This window comes from Rattus norvegicus, chromosome 7 (assembly GCF_021556685.1).
Source record: "Rattus norvegicus strain SHRSP/BbbUtx chromosome 7, alternate assembly SHRSP_T2T, whole genome shotgun sequence".
Taxonomy (NCBI): domain Eukaryota; kingdom Metazoa; phylum Chordata; class Mammalia; order Rodentia; family Muridae; genus Rattus; species Rattus norvegicus.
Window position 1 is genome coordinate 119,516,449 of NC_141540.1, and position 15,666 is coordinate 119,532,114.

The 15,666-nt window shown below is 52.4% G+C and overlaps 2 protein-coding genes across 10 annotated transcripts; one reads left to right on the forward strand and one right to left on the reverse strand.

Moving 5' to 3' along the window:
* Positions 1 to 234: 234 nt before the first annotated feature.
* Positions 235 to 7,569, reverse strand: Tst (thiosulfate sulfurtransferase). Of its 2 annotated transcripts, XM_087555791.1 has the most exons (3): positions 7,366 to 7,569; positions 6,364 to 6,979; positions 235 to 705 (listed from the first exon to the last, which is right to left on the reverse strand). In XM_087555791.1, exons 2-3 carry the CDS (start codon positions 6,956 to 6,958, stop codon positions 407 to 409), a joined length of 894 nt encoding a protein of 297 aa, XP_087411917.1. In that variant the 5' UTR covers positions 6,959 to 6,979; positions 7,366 to 7,569; the 3' UTR covers positions 235 to 406.
* Positions 7,570 to 7,872: 303 nt separating this feature from the next.
* On the forward strand, positions 7,873 to 15,526 carry Mpst (mercaptopyruvate sulfurtransferase). 8 transcript variants are annotated; one of them, NM_138843.2, is given in 3 exon segments: positions 7,873 to 7,899; positions 10,733 to 11,354; positions 14,928 to 15,526. In NM_138843.2, coding segments are annotated over 2 exon segments (894 nt in total). In that variant the 5' UTR covers positions 7,873 to 7,899; positions 10,733 to 10,759; the 3' UTR covers positions 15,227 to 15,526.
* The last annotated feature ends 140 nt before the right edge of the window (positions 15,527 to 15,666 follow it).

The window sequence follows — 15,666 nt, forward strand, 5'->3', positions numbered from 1 at the left end:
CCCTTCTGAGGTGAGTGGAGAGTGTGTGTGTGTGTGTGTGTGTGTGTGTGTGTGTGTGTGTGTGTGTGTGTGTGTGTGTGTGTGTTTGTGTGTGTGGTCTTAGGAAAAGTCTGTCACGAAACACAGGAGAGGGCAGCCAGGTGCCTTGGCTAAGACTGAGTATGGCAATGATGTCCTCTGGGGGCCTTCGTGGCTAAAGGTAATGAGTGGGCCAGGGCAAGGAGGCAGACACACTACTGAGAAAAGGCACTTTATTCCAGTGTAGAGGGAGGGGGGAAGGCACCAAGAGGAATTCTAAAATCCTGTCAATCTCCATTGCGTAAGAGGCGAACCTTCAGCAGGTCATACAAGCCTGACTGAAGGGAACTGGCTGGATCTGGTGGGCGGAAGAGGAGGCTGCACACACTCAGGCCTTCCCACTCTTCCCCTGGGACACACGGGTCTCCGGGGGGGCCCTGCGAAACCACTCTGACCAGGAGCCATCGTAAACAGCCACATCGGGCTTGCCACAAAGGTAGGCAGCCAGGGCAATGTGGCAAGCAGTGACCCCTTTGCGGCATGTGGCGATAAGGGGCTGGGAGAGGTCCACCTTCTTGTCCTGGAATATGGCACGCAGCTCCTCTGGGCTCTTCTCGAAGCCATCTTCTGTCAGGAAGTTCATGAAGGGCACGTTGACAGAGCCACGGATGTGGCCTGAGTCCAGTCCTGGGCAGTAATAGAAAATATAGATGAGAGGAGGCATGGAGGTCAGAACCTGGGGACCTGGGGACCACCACCAATAAAAGTAATGTCTTTGCTCTCTTGGCAACTCAAACTGTAAGACTCAAGCCTGCAGGCCCTGTCCCAAGATCTGTCTTGATGGAGGGATGTTCTAAGTCACTTCTTAAGAGGACGTCTGTGTGCACCGCACCCTCCGAGTTTGTTCCTTGACCTCTGGTTATCACCTCTGTCCTCAACACCACAGGTTTTCTCACCTGTGAAGTGGGCTCAGTGGTACACACCGGTGTCCTGCCCGGGATCACTGGGGAGAGCAGATAGGATGAATTCACATAGAAGCTATTCAATTCGCTGCTGCCAAGGGCATGGTGGAGAGAAACTTTGAGGGCCTCCCTGGGCAGCCATTTGCATGAGTATTGAAGCTGGCTAGCTTTGTGAGTTCTGTAAATTCATTTTCCAAGTGAAAATGCAGAGGTGTGCTGACATGAAATGGCTCAACCGAGGACACAAAGGAGAGCCTGACCCAGGACCACACCCATTCTAGATGTTTCTAGAATGGCACATAGTTGTAAAAACAGATGGGGGATCTCATATCAGATACGTGTTCAAATCCCACCTCAGCCATTTACTACTCTGATTTTTTTAGCCACCTCTGCCCCTCAGTTTCCCCATGGGGAGTGAATGCCCCTGGGTGAGGACAAACAACATTGATAATATTGAGTCCAAATGGTGTCTGCTCCTGTGCTGTGGTCCTTCTAGTAACAGGGGTTGTGCTGCTCCCTCCACACCCTCTGAAGCTTAAGTGTGAGCACAGCAGAGGTGAGGCAGGCCAGGGTCCTTTCTCGAACATACCCAGTGAGACTGGAGAAATCAGTGTGGGTGGTAACTCACAGTTGCAGTCCCTGCGTGCTGCAGGCTGAGGCAGGAGGATCCGTAGTTTGGGGCCAACCTAGTCTATGCAGTGAGCTACGGTCACTCTGGGCTATTGAGAGAGACCTCATTTGAAAAACCTCAAACCAATAGAGGAGGAAACAACACAGATGGGCCATGGCTGCCTGGTGGCATGCAAAGGACTCATGCTTTGTCAGTCCCTGCATGCTTAGCCATTTCTCTCTTCCTTGGGCACCTGCACCCCTCCACAGACCGCACTAAGAGTGAGGCCCATGACAGAACTGCCTCTGGCTCTTCAGGTTCCCCAAATCCCCACCAACCCATTAAACTTGGGCCACAGGGAAAGACAGAAACAGCATGGTTGGCATGGTGAGAAGGGGAGGAACAGGCTTACAGGGGATACTCTTTGGGTCAATGCTGCAACATGGGAACCCCCTCATCCCAAAGAAGATTCTAGAATCATTAGCACAAGCAGAGTCCTCTGACTAAACACATGTCCCTGCTTGCAAAAGACAGTGACATCTAGACACGTCTTCCTGCTGTGGCCTGAAACCAGCTTTGTGTTACCGTGCCAGTGGGGAGCACTTGACCTGTGGAGATTAACTGTCAGGATACAGCAGCTTCCTGCAGGCACTGTGGGGAGAGATCATTTGCACCGGACCTCTGACTGCTGCTTTCTTCTTGTCGGTGACATACCAACTATACTGTTGTCTGGAGTCTATCAAAGGGGACCTTGTCTGAGTAAGGATGAAGCTAGAGATGCTGGAAGCCTTGACGCCAGCCCGAGGAGGTAGCAATGGCCACTCTGCTAGAAAGGCTCAGGGCCCATCTGTTTGTTTGTGGGTGGGTGGGTGGGTGGGTGGGTGAGGAGCACATCTGTATAGATGTGGACATGGAGGTCAGAGGACCATCTAGACTCATACTCCTCACTGGCTCATGCACCAAGAACTTGCTGTTTTAATAAGGCTGGCTGCAGTGAGACCCAGAGGTCTGTCTGTGTCTGCCTCCCCAGTGCTGGGGTCCTGGCATGAGTTAGTAAATTGGTTTGGAGAATCTAACTCAGGTCCTCATGGTCACAAGGCAAGCAGTTTTCTCACTGAGCAACCTCCCCAGCCTCTGCCTGGGGACTTTACAGGAACAGAAGCCACAGCCTTTGTGCAGAGGGAGAGCCAGGGAACCCATGGGCCCAGGCCAGAGAACTCTGGAACACTGCCAACCAGAGGAAGTACTTGCAGCTAGAAGCAAACTTCCTACCACATTCCTCCCCTCTGCAGCCAGCACCCCAAAAGTGGGTTCTCTAGATAACTATATCTCTCTCGTTCCTCACAAAACTAAGAGACTTTCCTCCCAGCTCTAATGGGGATCCCAGGCTAAGAGAGATTTAATAACTTCCCCAGGGACACATAGCAGAGGCATTGAAAATCAAGTCCGACTCCAAAGCCTGTGTTTTTTAGTCACTCTGAGCTCCCCTGGAAAATAAGGCTAAGGCAAGGTATTACTGAAATGACTTCGTGTGTTCCTCAGTGACCTGCAAGTCTAGGAGTTTGTGTTCCAGGTCTGTGAGGAGGTTCATTCAAGTCAGTAGGCATGTGGAGTGGCTATTCCTGGTTGTCAACTTGACTCTATCTGGAATGAACTACAATCCAGAACTGGAAGGCTCACCTGCGATCCTGATCTTGAGGCTGAGAGATGCAAGTTTCTGACCTGGATCTTGGTGTGGAGATCTTGAAGCAAAGTGGCTATGAACCCCCAAGACTAAGGCAAGGAGATCTCTGAGTTCATGGTCATCTGGGACAAAACAGTCCCAGATCCAGGTGTGGTGGTGCACACCTTTAATCTGGGCCACACCTTCTGCTGGAGACCTACATAAGGACATTGGAAGAAGGAAGATTCTCTCCTTTGCCTGCCTGCCTGCCTTGTGGTACTGAGTCACTGCTAGGTCCTTGGACTTTCATTCACAGCTGCTGATGATCATTGTTGGGGAGTTGACTACAGGTAAGTCATCAACCAATTCCCTTACTATATAGAGACTACCCTTACTTAGTCTAGAGAACCCTGACTAAGACAGCATGTTAAGATCCCTTAGGCCACAGAAGGGCATGGTTGTTGGAGGCCAAGAAAACCTGTTTGGACCATTCTGGCTTTCATCCCAAAGATAGGGAATCCAATCCAGAAGTCACCCTGGCTGTGGCCCAAGAGGCAGGGCCATAGGCAGAAGTATTCCTTGCTCTCACATAGCAACAATGTGGAGTGGTGACCTCTCCTCCCCTAGTCCTCATGTTTGCTCTGCCTTTCTCCACCCTCCACAGCAGCCTTAGGCAAGCCTCTCACTTCGGGGCCTGCAGCCCTGAGTACAGTAAGGCCAGTCCCTCCACAAGACCACTGAAGATTCCAGAAGCAACTACATCCAGGGGTCTACAAGTCAAAGTACTCAGCACAGACCAGCAATCTCCTCCGTTCTCATCCCCATCCACCCCTAGGTGAAATAACCTGGTCACAGGTATCCAGGTTCAACAACTGAGAATTGAGTGCCACCAGGCCCAAATACAGAATTCCCACTTTATAGATGAGAAAACTGAGGCTTGGAGAAGGCAACCAGCCTATTACTGGCAAAGCCCTTAGAGACCCCTGAACTCTAAGGTTCCTCTCTGATTCTTCCTACTTGCTCTAGGTGCCCAGACTCAGGCCTGACGTATATAGGTTACCACTGTCTTTCTAGTGTTCCTTCCGGTGGTTACACACAGCTGCACCTGAATATTCTTTTATTTGCATGCTCACTCAGGACTCTGGAAGGCACACGAAGGCCTGATGGGCAGGCAATTGCCCCCAGAAGGCAAGAAGTAGCCATGGGGTCTCTGAGGACCTGTTTTTCATTTCTGCCATATTCAGTACCTTCAGGAACACTCAGTCAAGGCCTCCCCATCCCCCATGCCGTATATCTGGACTGCTGAACCCAGAGGAACCTCCCCGAATCCATCCCACAGAACAGACCATGACCTTGGTGGTGTGCATTTGTGTCCAGCAAATCCTCTTACAGAATGGGGCACGTAGCCCATCCCCTGCCTGTCTAGATGGCCCTGGACTTTGCTCAGTGCCTTCCCCTCCAAAGAGCCCCTGGAACAAAAGCCATGTGCTGTGACAGGGCTGGGGATCTCTCTGCTTGTTTATGAACAACCAGGAAACGCAAAGTCAAGCGGTTGGGCTGAACCCACCACGAACAAGTGGCTGAGCTGGAATGAAAACCCAGGCTCTCTGACACTCCCGGGCAATCAGAAGAGGTAGGAAGAGTTGTAGAAAAGAGAAGGACTTTAGAACGCAGGCAGCCTGTGTCCCCTCTCCAAGCCTCAGTTTTCCTCATTTGTAAAGTGCTGGGAGGCTATGTCTGGGCCCCGTTGTCACTCATTTCTTGGTTTGCTTTTCAGCCTGCTGACAAAGCTCAATGGCCAGCTTTGCTCTCCCTTCCCCCCAGTTTTCGTTCCAAGAAGCAAAAGGGCTTTGAGCCAAGAGCAGGAGGGGCTGCAGGTATCCCATGTCCAGAGTCTCTGGAAAGCGCCTAATGAGTGTGCATCTTTCTCTCCTGACCTTCCCAGAGCCAAGCAGGCGGGGGAAATCAAAGGCCTGGAGAGAGTGAGACTGGAGCGGTGCCAACCTCTGCCAACTCTATGTGTGGCCTTGATCTGCTCCTGCCTCTGCCTAGGCCCCCCTCTGTCCAGTGGGATAACAATTTAGTATTAAGACTGTGAAAACAGGGTTGCGCACATCAGCTGGCAGAAAGGAAGAGACATTTTGCAACAAGTTAGGTAAAATGTTATCCTGGAGTTAAGTCGTGCAGGGAAGGAGCACTTACTGATTAAAAAGATAGAGAAAGGTGTGAGGTGAGCCACCACCAGCCCTGTACTCTGGAAAAGCAAAACGTGGGGTTGCCTCTAGTCAGGTGCCTCTAGAAGGCAGCATTTCATGTCCTGAGATTTTTTTTTTCCTCACTCCTAAGCTGTACAGACTCCTTCAGGCTTCCCCACACATACAAAAGGGGACCCAAGGGCCATCTTTCTGGGAATGCCTGGCACAGGAGGCTCCCCTGAAGCCTAGGAAGTGGTGGTGGGGCTGAATGGGTTTGTATCTGGATTGAGAACCCTGGTTTAAAACAAAATGGTACTGGGATCAAATCCAGATTCTGTCACTTAACTGACCAAGTAACAATCTTCTGGTGTTTCATCTAAGTTAGGTATTTCCCCCCATCAATATCCCTGGCACAAGCTGACAGCTGCTGTAAGGGCTCCATAGACAGGCTGCAACAACTTGTTGAGGTTAGGAACTGAGCTGCCTTTCACAGACACTAGTCAGGGTCACAAAAGAGCTCAGGGAAGAACCTTGTTGGTGTTTGAAAGGGTTTCCTGGCCCTAAAGGGTGTGAAGATATTTGTAGACCTCTATACAGCCATTCAAATGACCGCTTGTCGGTAGAACATCTTTTGGTACATCAACATCTCCCACGTACATCAACAGCACGTGGGAGAGCTGGTGACTGGAAGTGGACCGTAGACGGGCCAGCAGTCACCTAATGGGGGCAGCTTCTTAGCACCCACCTATGGCACACAGGGCCCTGGTGTGTGCTACAAAAGCCTTTAAAGTTAGCTGTCCACACCCATTTTACAGATGGAAAGGCAAGTCTACCTGGAGGGACTGAGGGTCCCAGCTGTTTTAATTCCCCATCTTTCTGTTGTACAGTTCTCCCAGGGGGAACAGAAACACCTACCTACTGCATCGGGCTCCGGTTGTGTGCCCAGGTACCGTCCCTGGGCCCGAGAATCCACCAGCTGGAACCTTTTAGACTGGAGGTTCTCCAGGACCTGCTCATAGGTCTTGAGCAGGGAGCGGTTCAGTGTGGCTTTGAAAACGGCTGGCTCTGGCCGCGAGGGTTCAGATGTCACCGGGTGGCCCTCCTTCAGCCAGTTCCGGAAGCCACCATTGAGCACTGATACTGTGCGGTGGCCAAACACACGAAACATCCACCATACTCTGGGTGCATAGAAGCTGCCCAGGTCGTCTCCATCGTATACCACGACGTGTGTGTCGTTGCTTATGCCCAGGTTGCCCACGTAGTCCCCAAAGTGGGCCTCACTGGGCAGCATCATCTCGTAAGGCGAAGTCGTGTCCCGGCACTCCTCTATATCAAAGAAGGACGCGCCAGGCACGTGTCGCTCCTGGTACTCTTTGCGTGCCTGGCGGGTCCCTGGTGAGTACCATGACGCGTCCAGCACCCGAAGGCTTGGCCCCACCTTGCCGGACCGAATGGATTCCGCCAGCCACTTGGTGGAGACCAGCGCTCGGTAGAGCACCTGATGAACCATAGTGTCAGCTCTGCGTGTCACCTGGCGCGGGTGGGAACCGGGAAAGAGAACAGGCCTGTGAGGAATGAGTGCGGTGGGTGGAGACCGGGAGGCGGGGCTGTTGTCCCCACTACAGTTTCCCAGCGTGCAATGGTAACTACATTCAGAGCCAGTCTCACAGAGGGAGAGGTTGGCACATTCCCTAGGGAAAGCCTGCCCCACCCCCTCCCACTGCCTTGGCGCCCTCCCTTTCTGGTGCCTAGGAGGGCAGGTGGGCGTGGCCAAGAGCTTAGGAGCATTCCTATAGCAGCCACTGGTGGGAGGGGCTGGCTCAGGACACTGTCTGCAAGAATGGGAAAAACAAACACAAGCCCTAGAATGAGAAGATGGCCCTTGGGCTTCGAGTCGCCTGTCCCGGGCGCACTGACCACTCTCCATCCCTTCTGCTTTCGTTTCCTGCAGCCTTAGTTCTCTGGCTTCTAGAATGCCCTATTCCGGTGAAAGAACTCCAGGCACCCTGCCCTGCTTTCGCCACCAGAACCCAGCCAGAGGACCCATCCTGGGCGGTTCGCTGCACTCAATCGCCCCAAAAGCGGCGCTGGCACTTGCCCTTGCGCTCTGGAGAAGCTGGCGGGTTCAAACCAGCAGCTGGGAGTGTTCCCAAGTGGACTGCACCATTGTACCGCCTCCCATAGGGATGAGGAGAGACACCTCTCTCAAAGACAGTCGGGACTCCGAACAGCTTCTGCGGCTTCGCACGTGAATCCTGTTTGCCCCTCCTGGTATAATATTTCTCATACCCAACAGGTGCTATTGGAGGCTCGAGGTGACACTGAGGCAGCGTACAACCCGGCTTCATGGCGCGTGCCCTCCCCCGCAGTCCGGGGAATGGAAGGTGCAAGGGCTCGGAGTGGCCCAGGCAGTGGGCTGTGCCCAAGTCTCCTCCCTTCGGCTGGCCGCAGGTTGGTGGCGGAAGGAGGGGACCTCTGAGGGCGCGGGGAGGGGGTGACATGGCGGAGCTGGGGAGTGGGGAGCGCGAAACCCTGGTACCTACTGCCCAATGCGTCCTATTTGCTTTTCTATGAGAGAGGGTGCTTCTCGGAAGTGCGTAGCGAGGCACCACGCGGGAGTGGAGGGAGTGGAGGAGGGGATGCAGTCTATGAGAGAAGAGTTTCCAGGGCGCCCCTAATTTGCCTTACGGGGGGCTGTCCACGGCTACTTGTGACCGCCTATGGGTTGGGGTGGGATAAGAGACAGGTGGATAGTAGTGGCCGGAAGAAGTTTGGAATGACCTCCTGAGAAAGTAGCAGGGCCCGAGAGAATAAACAAAGCAATTTAGAGGGGCTGTGGTGAGAAGACCCAGCGTGCCCCAAGAGGAGAAAGTAGCAGAACGCACTGGAATGAAATGAAACTAACCTTTATCAGGCTCTCCTTGCCGAGTGCCTTAAACGACCCTGCGGGATTGAGCTGAAACTTCTCCCAACAGGAGAAACAAGTAGAGCCAGGAGGTGCCAGGGCACGTAGTGGAGAAGGGACTAATTTCTCACCTGAAGCCCAAAGTGGTGGGAGCTGTTGGTCCTTGAAGCCTGATGATGATGGTGGTGGTGGTGGTGGTGGTGGTGATGGTGATGGTGATGGATAGTCTTGGGCTTCAATTTTTGCCACTTCACTGTAAATTTATATAAATGCCAATAAGCAAAATATCTGGAAATAGAGCGTGGCTCTTGCAAACCAGCGGTACACCACCTCTCTAGTCTACTCTGGTCCCCTGGAATGCTTTTCTCCTGGACACCCCTCCCCTCCCCGTTTTTTGAACATCAATTCTGCCCTGAAAAACTGTCATGATGTGTTGCAAACATTCAAACACTGCTTAGCATTTTCCCAGCGTACACTGAACTTTGAGATTGACAGTAGGGAAAAGAATGAACCAGGAGGGTCCCAGTGAGGAGATGCTCTTCGGTGCCTGCCCACCCACTGCATGAGTGGGGCATATAGGCTCACACTAGCTTAGGATGGCCTGGTCCCATCCTATGTGTCCTGATGAACCTCCAGGGAGCCACTCTCCCTGGGATCCTAGCCCTCCAAGCACAAAGAAGCCTTGTCTTTTTCGTTTCTGCCCCTTGTGGACACCCATAGCCTAGCCTCTCTGACCCTCTTTCCACTGTCTAGGGCTTTTTCTTGATAACTGTCAATCAAGCTGGGAGGTAGTGACCTCTGAAATCCCACCCCCTGGAAGTCTAAGATAGGCCAGCTGTAGATTCAAGAGCCATTTGGAGAGTAAAGGAAGAAATAACGGGTTTGCACTCAACTTCCCTAAGAGATCATTCAAAGAAGCTGTTATAGAGTAGATGGTGGCCCTTCTATATTCATATTTTTTTAAAGATTTATTTTATTTATTATATATAAGTATGCTGTAGCTGTCTTCAGACACACCAGTAGAGAGCATCAGATCCCATTACAGATGGTTGTGAGCCACCATGTGGTTGCTGGGATTTGAACTCAGGACCCCTGGAAGAGCAGTCAGAGCTCTTAACCACTGAGCCATCTCTCCAGCCCCTATATTCATATTTTTAATCTCATTAAGAGGTAGGTTTTGGAGTTAGGCATGTGGTATATACTTGTAACTTACCACCGCCTCACCCCCTGGAAGCTGAGCAGGAAAAGAAACCAGGCTAGCCTCGAACTCACAGGGCTCTAGAGCTGGGATAAAAGGTGTGTACCACCAGTGCCTGGCTTACCCTTTTTCTTATCCCTAGGTTGCAGAAGTGTGCTTCTGCTTCCCTCACAAAGTCCTTCTGCCTTCTCTCTCCTGTGCAAGCTGAGGTAGAAGCCATGGTGTTCAAACTAAACTCCAGAATTCCTCACTTGATTGTTGCTTGAGCTGCTCTGGGGGCCAACCACAGTCAAGGGTTCTCAATGTGTACCACTTCCCCAAACCCACCCCACACAGGGCCTAGGCCAGTGATCCTAGCCTACCCCCACTTAGTACCTTGGTTTCTGTTGTTTGTTTAGGTCTTTTGTTGTCCTGAGTTTTTTGTTTGTTTGATTGATTGATTGATTGATTGATTGACTGATTGATTTTATCTCCTTTTGAGACGGTTTTGCTGAGTAGTCTGGGCTGGGCTGGAACTTCCTATGTAGAGTAGGCTGGCCTTGACCTCTGTTCCTCCTACCTCAGTCTCTTGAGTACTGGTATTATAGGAGGTACAGCTCCCAACTCAGGTAATTGCAAGTGTATCAAGGGGCCTCAGTGGCTTTGAGAAAAAGGTGACGGCACCAAACCTTAAGGGTGTTCCTTCAGCAGGCTGGGGAGAGGCTGCTTTGTCAGCTGTTGTAGTACACGAGGATTAAATGGCACTGGGCGAAGGGTGAATTCTGGTTATTGTTCCCATTGGACTCCTAGACCGGCTCCATGAATGAGTGGATCTGATTGGCTATGAAGCTGGACTGCATCTTAGAGAAGGGCTGAAACTTTGGTCTTATTTGCTTTACCTAAGGGCTAATTGAGCCTGGCCCTGGCCCTACCCTACTTTGCTGGGTAAGGACTAGAGTGAGGGACTTGCACCACCCTCTCATGGCCATAATGTCAAGTGAAGCTGCTCATTGTTCAAAGCCTGGCAGGGGGGCTTCCTAGGTGATAAAGGCAGGACCTGGCTTCACCCCAGGCCCTGTTTGTATTCCTGGACTCTGCTCTACCAGTGCGCAGGCTCCACCTACGCCGGTTAGCACACATGCCCTAACCGCAATCCCTGAGACAGGCTAGTCTCTCATTCTGGTATCTTTCCTGTCTTGCAGCCCTGCAATCCGAGCGTCCCCTAGGCCATGGCTGCCCCACAGCTTTTCCGAGCTCTGGTATCTGCTCAGTGGGTGGCGGAGGCTCTGAAATCCCCTCGCGCCTCTCAGCCGCTGAAGTTACTGGATGCGTCCTGGTACCTACCCAAGCTGGGCCGCGATGCGCGACGCGAGTTTGAGGAGCGCCACATCCCGGGCGCCGCCTTCTTTGACATCGATCGTTGCAGCGACCACACATCGCCCTACGACCACATGCTGCCTAGTGCCACGCATTTCGCCGACTACGCGGGCAGCTTGGGCGTGAGTGCCGCTACACACGTCGTGATCTACGACGGCAGCGACCAGGGCCTCTATTCCGCTCCGAGGGTCTGGTGGATGTTCCGCGCCTTCGGCCACCACTCTGTGTCGTTGCTGGACGGCGGCTTCCGCTATTGGCTGAGCCAGAACCTGCCAATTAGCTCTGGCAAAAGCCCCTCGGAACCTGCGGAGTTCTGCGCGCAGCTCGATCCCTCCTTCATCAAGACCCACGAGGATATCCTGGAGAACTTGGATGCCCGGCGCTTCCAGGTAGTGGACGCCCGCGCAGCTGGCCGTTTCCAAGGCACACAGCCAGAACCCCGAGATGGTAACGCGCTGGGGAAACAGGCAGATGGGGATGTGGGGACAGGCTGGTGTGTGCTCCGGACACTGCCTAGCCTTGTGCTAGCATTTCACCCATGCAGAGCAAGGGAGAAGGGCTAGTTGCTGGCTACTTTACTCTAAGCCTCCGCTTCCTTCTTGTAATGGAGGCCGCAATACTACCTCGCCGTTTTAGAATTCTGAGCTGAGGTTGCCTAAGTATCTCCAGGGCACCCAGAGCTCGACAATCCACTAACTGTAATACCGAGCTTCTGTACAGCCACCCCAAAATAGCAGAAGGCAGCCCCCACCAAGTTTAGGAAGGACCCAAGCTTGGTCCATCTGGTCTAGCCTGCAGATCCTGAGTTGATAGGGTGCCCGACGCTTGCAACTGCCGCCTGAGTAATATTTAAGAGATTCTGAGAGGGTGTTAGGATGGGTGGCTCAACATGGTTGGTGCCCCAGGTGAGAGCCAAGCCGGCTGGTATGGCCCGGGCTTCTCCGGGCAAAGTCTTGTGTAATGCGGGAAGGAATCTCACAAAGCAGGCAGAGCTATGGCCATGGTGGGGTGAGCCGAACCTCTCAGGAGCTAGGTGCAACCAGCCTTCAGCACCCACAGATACCACATTCCAGTGTTTAAACAACCTCAGAAAAGTTTTCTTTTTTTTCTGTACTGAGGGTTTGCCCTTCCTTTCCCTGCCATTACTCCTGAATGACACAGTGTAACTACATAGCATTTACAGCTATAGTGAGCATCGAAAGAGATCTAGAGATGGGTGTGGCTGTAATCCCAGCATTTGGAGGCCGAGACAGGTAGATCACCAGTTCGAGGCCAGCCTGGGCTATATGTAGTAATTCCCAGGTAGCCTGAACTAGAGAGTGAGATCCTGTCTCAAAATGCAAAAGGGAGAGAAAGGAGTTGGGGCAGATCCAACGACATGTTCAATGTCAGGAGGGTGTGTGTAGATTACATGACGGGACACCATTTCATGTGATTTGGTATCGTGGAGGGTCCAGGCACCAATTCTCCTGAAAATATGGAGCAATGCCTGCGCTGCCATTGTGCAGGTGAGGAGAATAGTCCTGGAATGGCTGCCTTGCCAGAGACCTCAGGAAGGGACCTCTCTGCATTCAGACTCCCTGCATACTTAACCACAGTGAGCAACCATTTCTCTACAGCCTGCCAGGGTACAGGAACCAGCCATGGCCCTGGAAGCTCTGTCATGCCCTCTCTACTGGTACAGGCTTCTGCTCAGAGCCCTATCTCTGTTTTGCATTGTGTAGTGCCTGGCAGGTCAGCTCACTCCTCTGGATGGTGACCCCGGCCTGTGTGGGATGAAAGCAGGGGTAAGAGTTAACGTGCTCCAGGCTGCCAGGCTGGAAGCCATGCTAGTTTAAAGCTTCACCATTTCTCCTCCACAGTCCCTGACTTGGCCAAGTACACCTGTAAATTGCTCCTTCAGTCCAGCAGATCAGGGTTCGTGTTTTGCTTTGAGGATCCTGGATCAATAGCTCGCTCTTCTCCCTGCTTTGAGAAGGGCTGCATGGGGTGACTTTTAGGAGATCCACTTCATTGGGGATGACTAACACACTGGATCCTCTCGGAGCTCAGGAGCTCTGTCTCCTGCCATCCTCTGAGGAGAGAGACCAGCAACTCCCACAAAGACAGGGAAACCAAGGCAGAGGGCTCTCACACACTCATTTTGGGATCTAGACAGCCCAGATTTGACTGACAGCTGTGTGGTTTCATTCTGATGTGAGTCTTAGCCCTCCTGTGAAAATGGGGCTTTAGTAACCTCTGGCTGGAAGAAAGCTAGAAACAAAATGTACATTGGAGCCCTTGGGGCTTCCAAGCAATGGGTAAAGTGACAGTCCCCTTATCCACACATTTCTGGCCTTGCTAGGTCTCCCCCCTTTTTATTGGGTATTCTTATTTATATTTCCAATGTTATCCCCTTTCCTGTTTTCCCATCCATAACCTCCCACCCCATCCCCCTCCCCCTGCTTCTATGAGGGTGTTCCCCTACCCTCCCACCCACCCCTTCCAACCTCCCCGCCCTGACATTCCTCTACATATGCAGCTGGAACCATGGGTCTGTCCATGGTAGCAGAGGATGGCCTTATTGGGCATCAATGGGAGCCTACCAAGGCTCGATGTCCCAGTGTAGAGGAATGTCAGGGCGGGGAGGTTGGAAGGGGTAGTGGTTTAGTCCCTGGGAGCTCTGATTGGTTGGTATTGTTGTATTTATGGGGTTGCAAACCCCTTCACCTCCTTCAATCCTTTCTCTAACTCCTCCACTGGGGGACCTGGTTCTCAGTTCAATGGTTTGCTGCTAGCATTCGCCTCTGTATTTGTCTTGCTCTGGCAAAGCCTCTCAGGAGACAGCTATATCAGGCTCCTGTCAGCATGCACTTCTTGGCATCAGCAATACTGTCTGGGTTTGGTGGTTCTTTTGGTTTTTTGGACAGAGTCTCGTGTAGCCCCAGTTGGCTTCAAACACACTATGTCACTATGCCACTCAGGATGACTTTAAACTTCTGCTCCTCCACTTGCCTTCACCTACCAAGTGCTGGGCTGAAAGGCAGACATCACCAGGAAAAAAAAAATTTTTTTTTGAAGCACTGAGGGTGAAACCCAAGGCTTCGTGCATATTAGGCAAGCACTCTACTAGCTGAGCCATATCCTCAGATCGAGACTAAATTCTTTTAAGAATAAAGTCTAATGTCCCCTATGACCAGAAGTTCAAAACCTCCTTCCAGGTACATTGAGGTTTTTCTGCCCCTCTGCCTCACCATTTTCTGAACCTTGGTGACCATGACGCTTTGTGCATCATTCCAAGGCTCCTGGGTTCTTCCTGTCTGTGATGCTCTCAGTCACACTGTCAGGACCTCTGATTGGCTGGCTTCAGCCTGGGAGAAGACCCCCCCGCCCCTCCACAGGCACTAAGGCCTGCTCCTTGGCAGCACAGGCTCTGGGGTGGCTACATCTCTCCCCACCCACTGCTAGCTCGAGCATGCTAGTCTTTGTGCCTTATTTCCCTGGGGTGAAGGTGACAGACATTTCCTTCCCATAGATTTCGGGTGGTATTAAAGGAGAAAACACTGCTGAGAGGGTCTAGGCACTGTCCTGCACAAAGCAAGTGTTACAGCCATGTCAGCTCTTTCTATTTTCACACTGTAGCCCTAGGGTATTTTTGTCACACTGGCAATTATCTGGTTAGTGCCCGTCTGCCATCTCTAGGCCCCCAAGTGTCCTGAGTCCTAATTGAACAGAGGTCACATGTATCACTTTGCTGCCCCTCAAGGATCATAGTCAGGAAGCCCAGGGTGTTGTGTAGCTGGTAGAGTCTAGTTCTTGGGTTCAAACTCTAGCCAGCAATTAACTGGGCACAGTGACTTTGGGTGTTCCTTAGCCCTAGGCTGGCCATCTGTGTGGGTGTGGTGCCTAGCTCTGGTGGCTTTAAGATAAGACATTGGACGCACACTTGGCATTCTGCTGTGGTGGGAGACTTGATACCACAAACTCCAGCAACACTAAACACTGCTCCTGCTACCCTTCCATGTGTTCCCCCCTGTGCAGGCATCGAACCTGGACACATCCCTGGCTCAGTAAACATCCCATTCACTGAATTCCTGACCAGTGAAGGTCTGGAGAAGAGCCCAGAGGAGATCCAACGCCTGTTCCAGGAGAAGAAGGTGGACCTGTCCAAGCCCTTGGTAGCCACATGCGGCTCCGGTGTCACAGCCTGCCACGTGGTCCTGGGGGCCTTCCTCTGTGGCAAACCCGATGTGCCTGTCTACGATGGCTCCTGGGTGGAGTGGTACATGCGTGCCCAACCGGAGCACGTCATCTCTCAGGGCCGGGGGAAGACCCTGTGAAGGACACAGTGCAGCTTGGGTGACACCGAACCATCCTAGTGCCAGCCTGGTCACTCTGACCCTGCTTTGCCAAGAGTCCTTCCTCAGACAACTCAGGTGGTGTTTAAGGTGATATCCCAGAGACCAGGAGTTTCAGTGACTCCTGGGCACTCAGTGGAGGTAGCCGAGAGGTGGCAGACAGTAAGAGGGTACCCAGGGGAGGGAGGGAGGCCAGACAGTAGAACAGCTTACATGGTGCTAAGCTGGGGCCCACCTAGCTTGTTTCACTGTTGGGAAATAAAACATCAAGCACAAAACCTTTGTGGTTGTGAGAATGTCTCTGTGTGATGAAGGGCCAGGGATTCCTGCACAACAACAAATGAATGAAAGAACAGGGAGGGGTTGCTTGGGGCCAGGGAGGTCTCCCAGCCTGGGAGAAACATCGTTGCCTTCAAGTGATG

Excerpts from the sequence above, each read along its gene's own strand:
- Mpst (XM_087555658.1), top strand. The coding sequence starts at position 10,760 with ATGGCTGCCCCACAGCTTTTCCGAGCTCTGGTATCTGCTCAGTGGGTG. Across the intron at positions 11,355-14,927 it reads ACAGCCAGAACCCCGAGATG|GCATCGAACCTGGACACATC; the intron begins GTAACGCGCTGG and ends CCCCCTGTGCAG.
- Tst (XM_087555791.1), bottom strand. The coding sequence starts at position 6,958 with ATGGTTCATCAGGTGCTCTACCGAGCGCTGGTCTCCACCAAGTGGCTG. Across the intron at positions 706-6,363 it reads ACCGGAGCCCGATGCAGTAG|GACTGGACTCAGGCCACATC; the intron begins GTAGGTGTTTCT and ends ATTACTGCCCAG.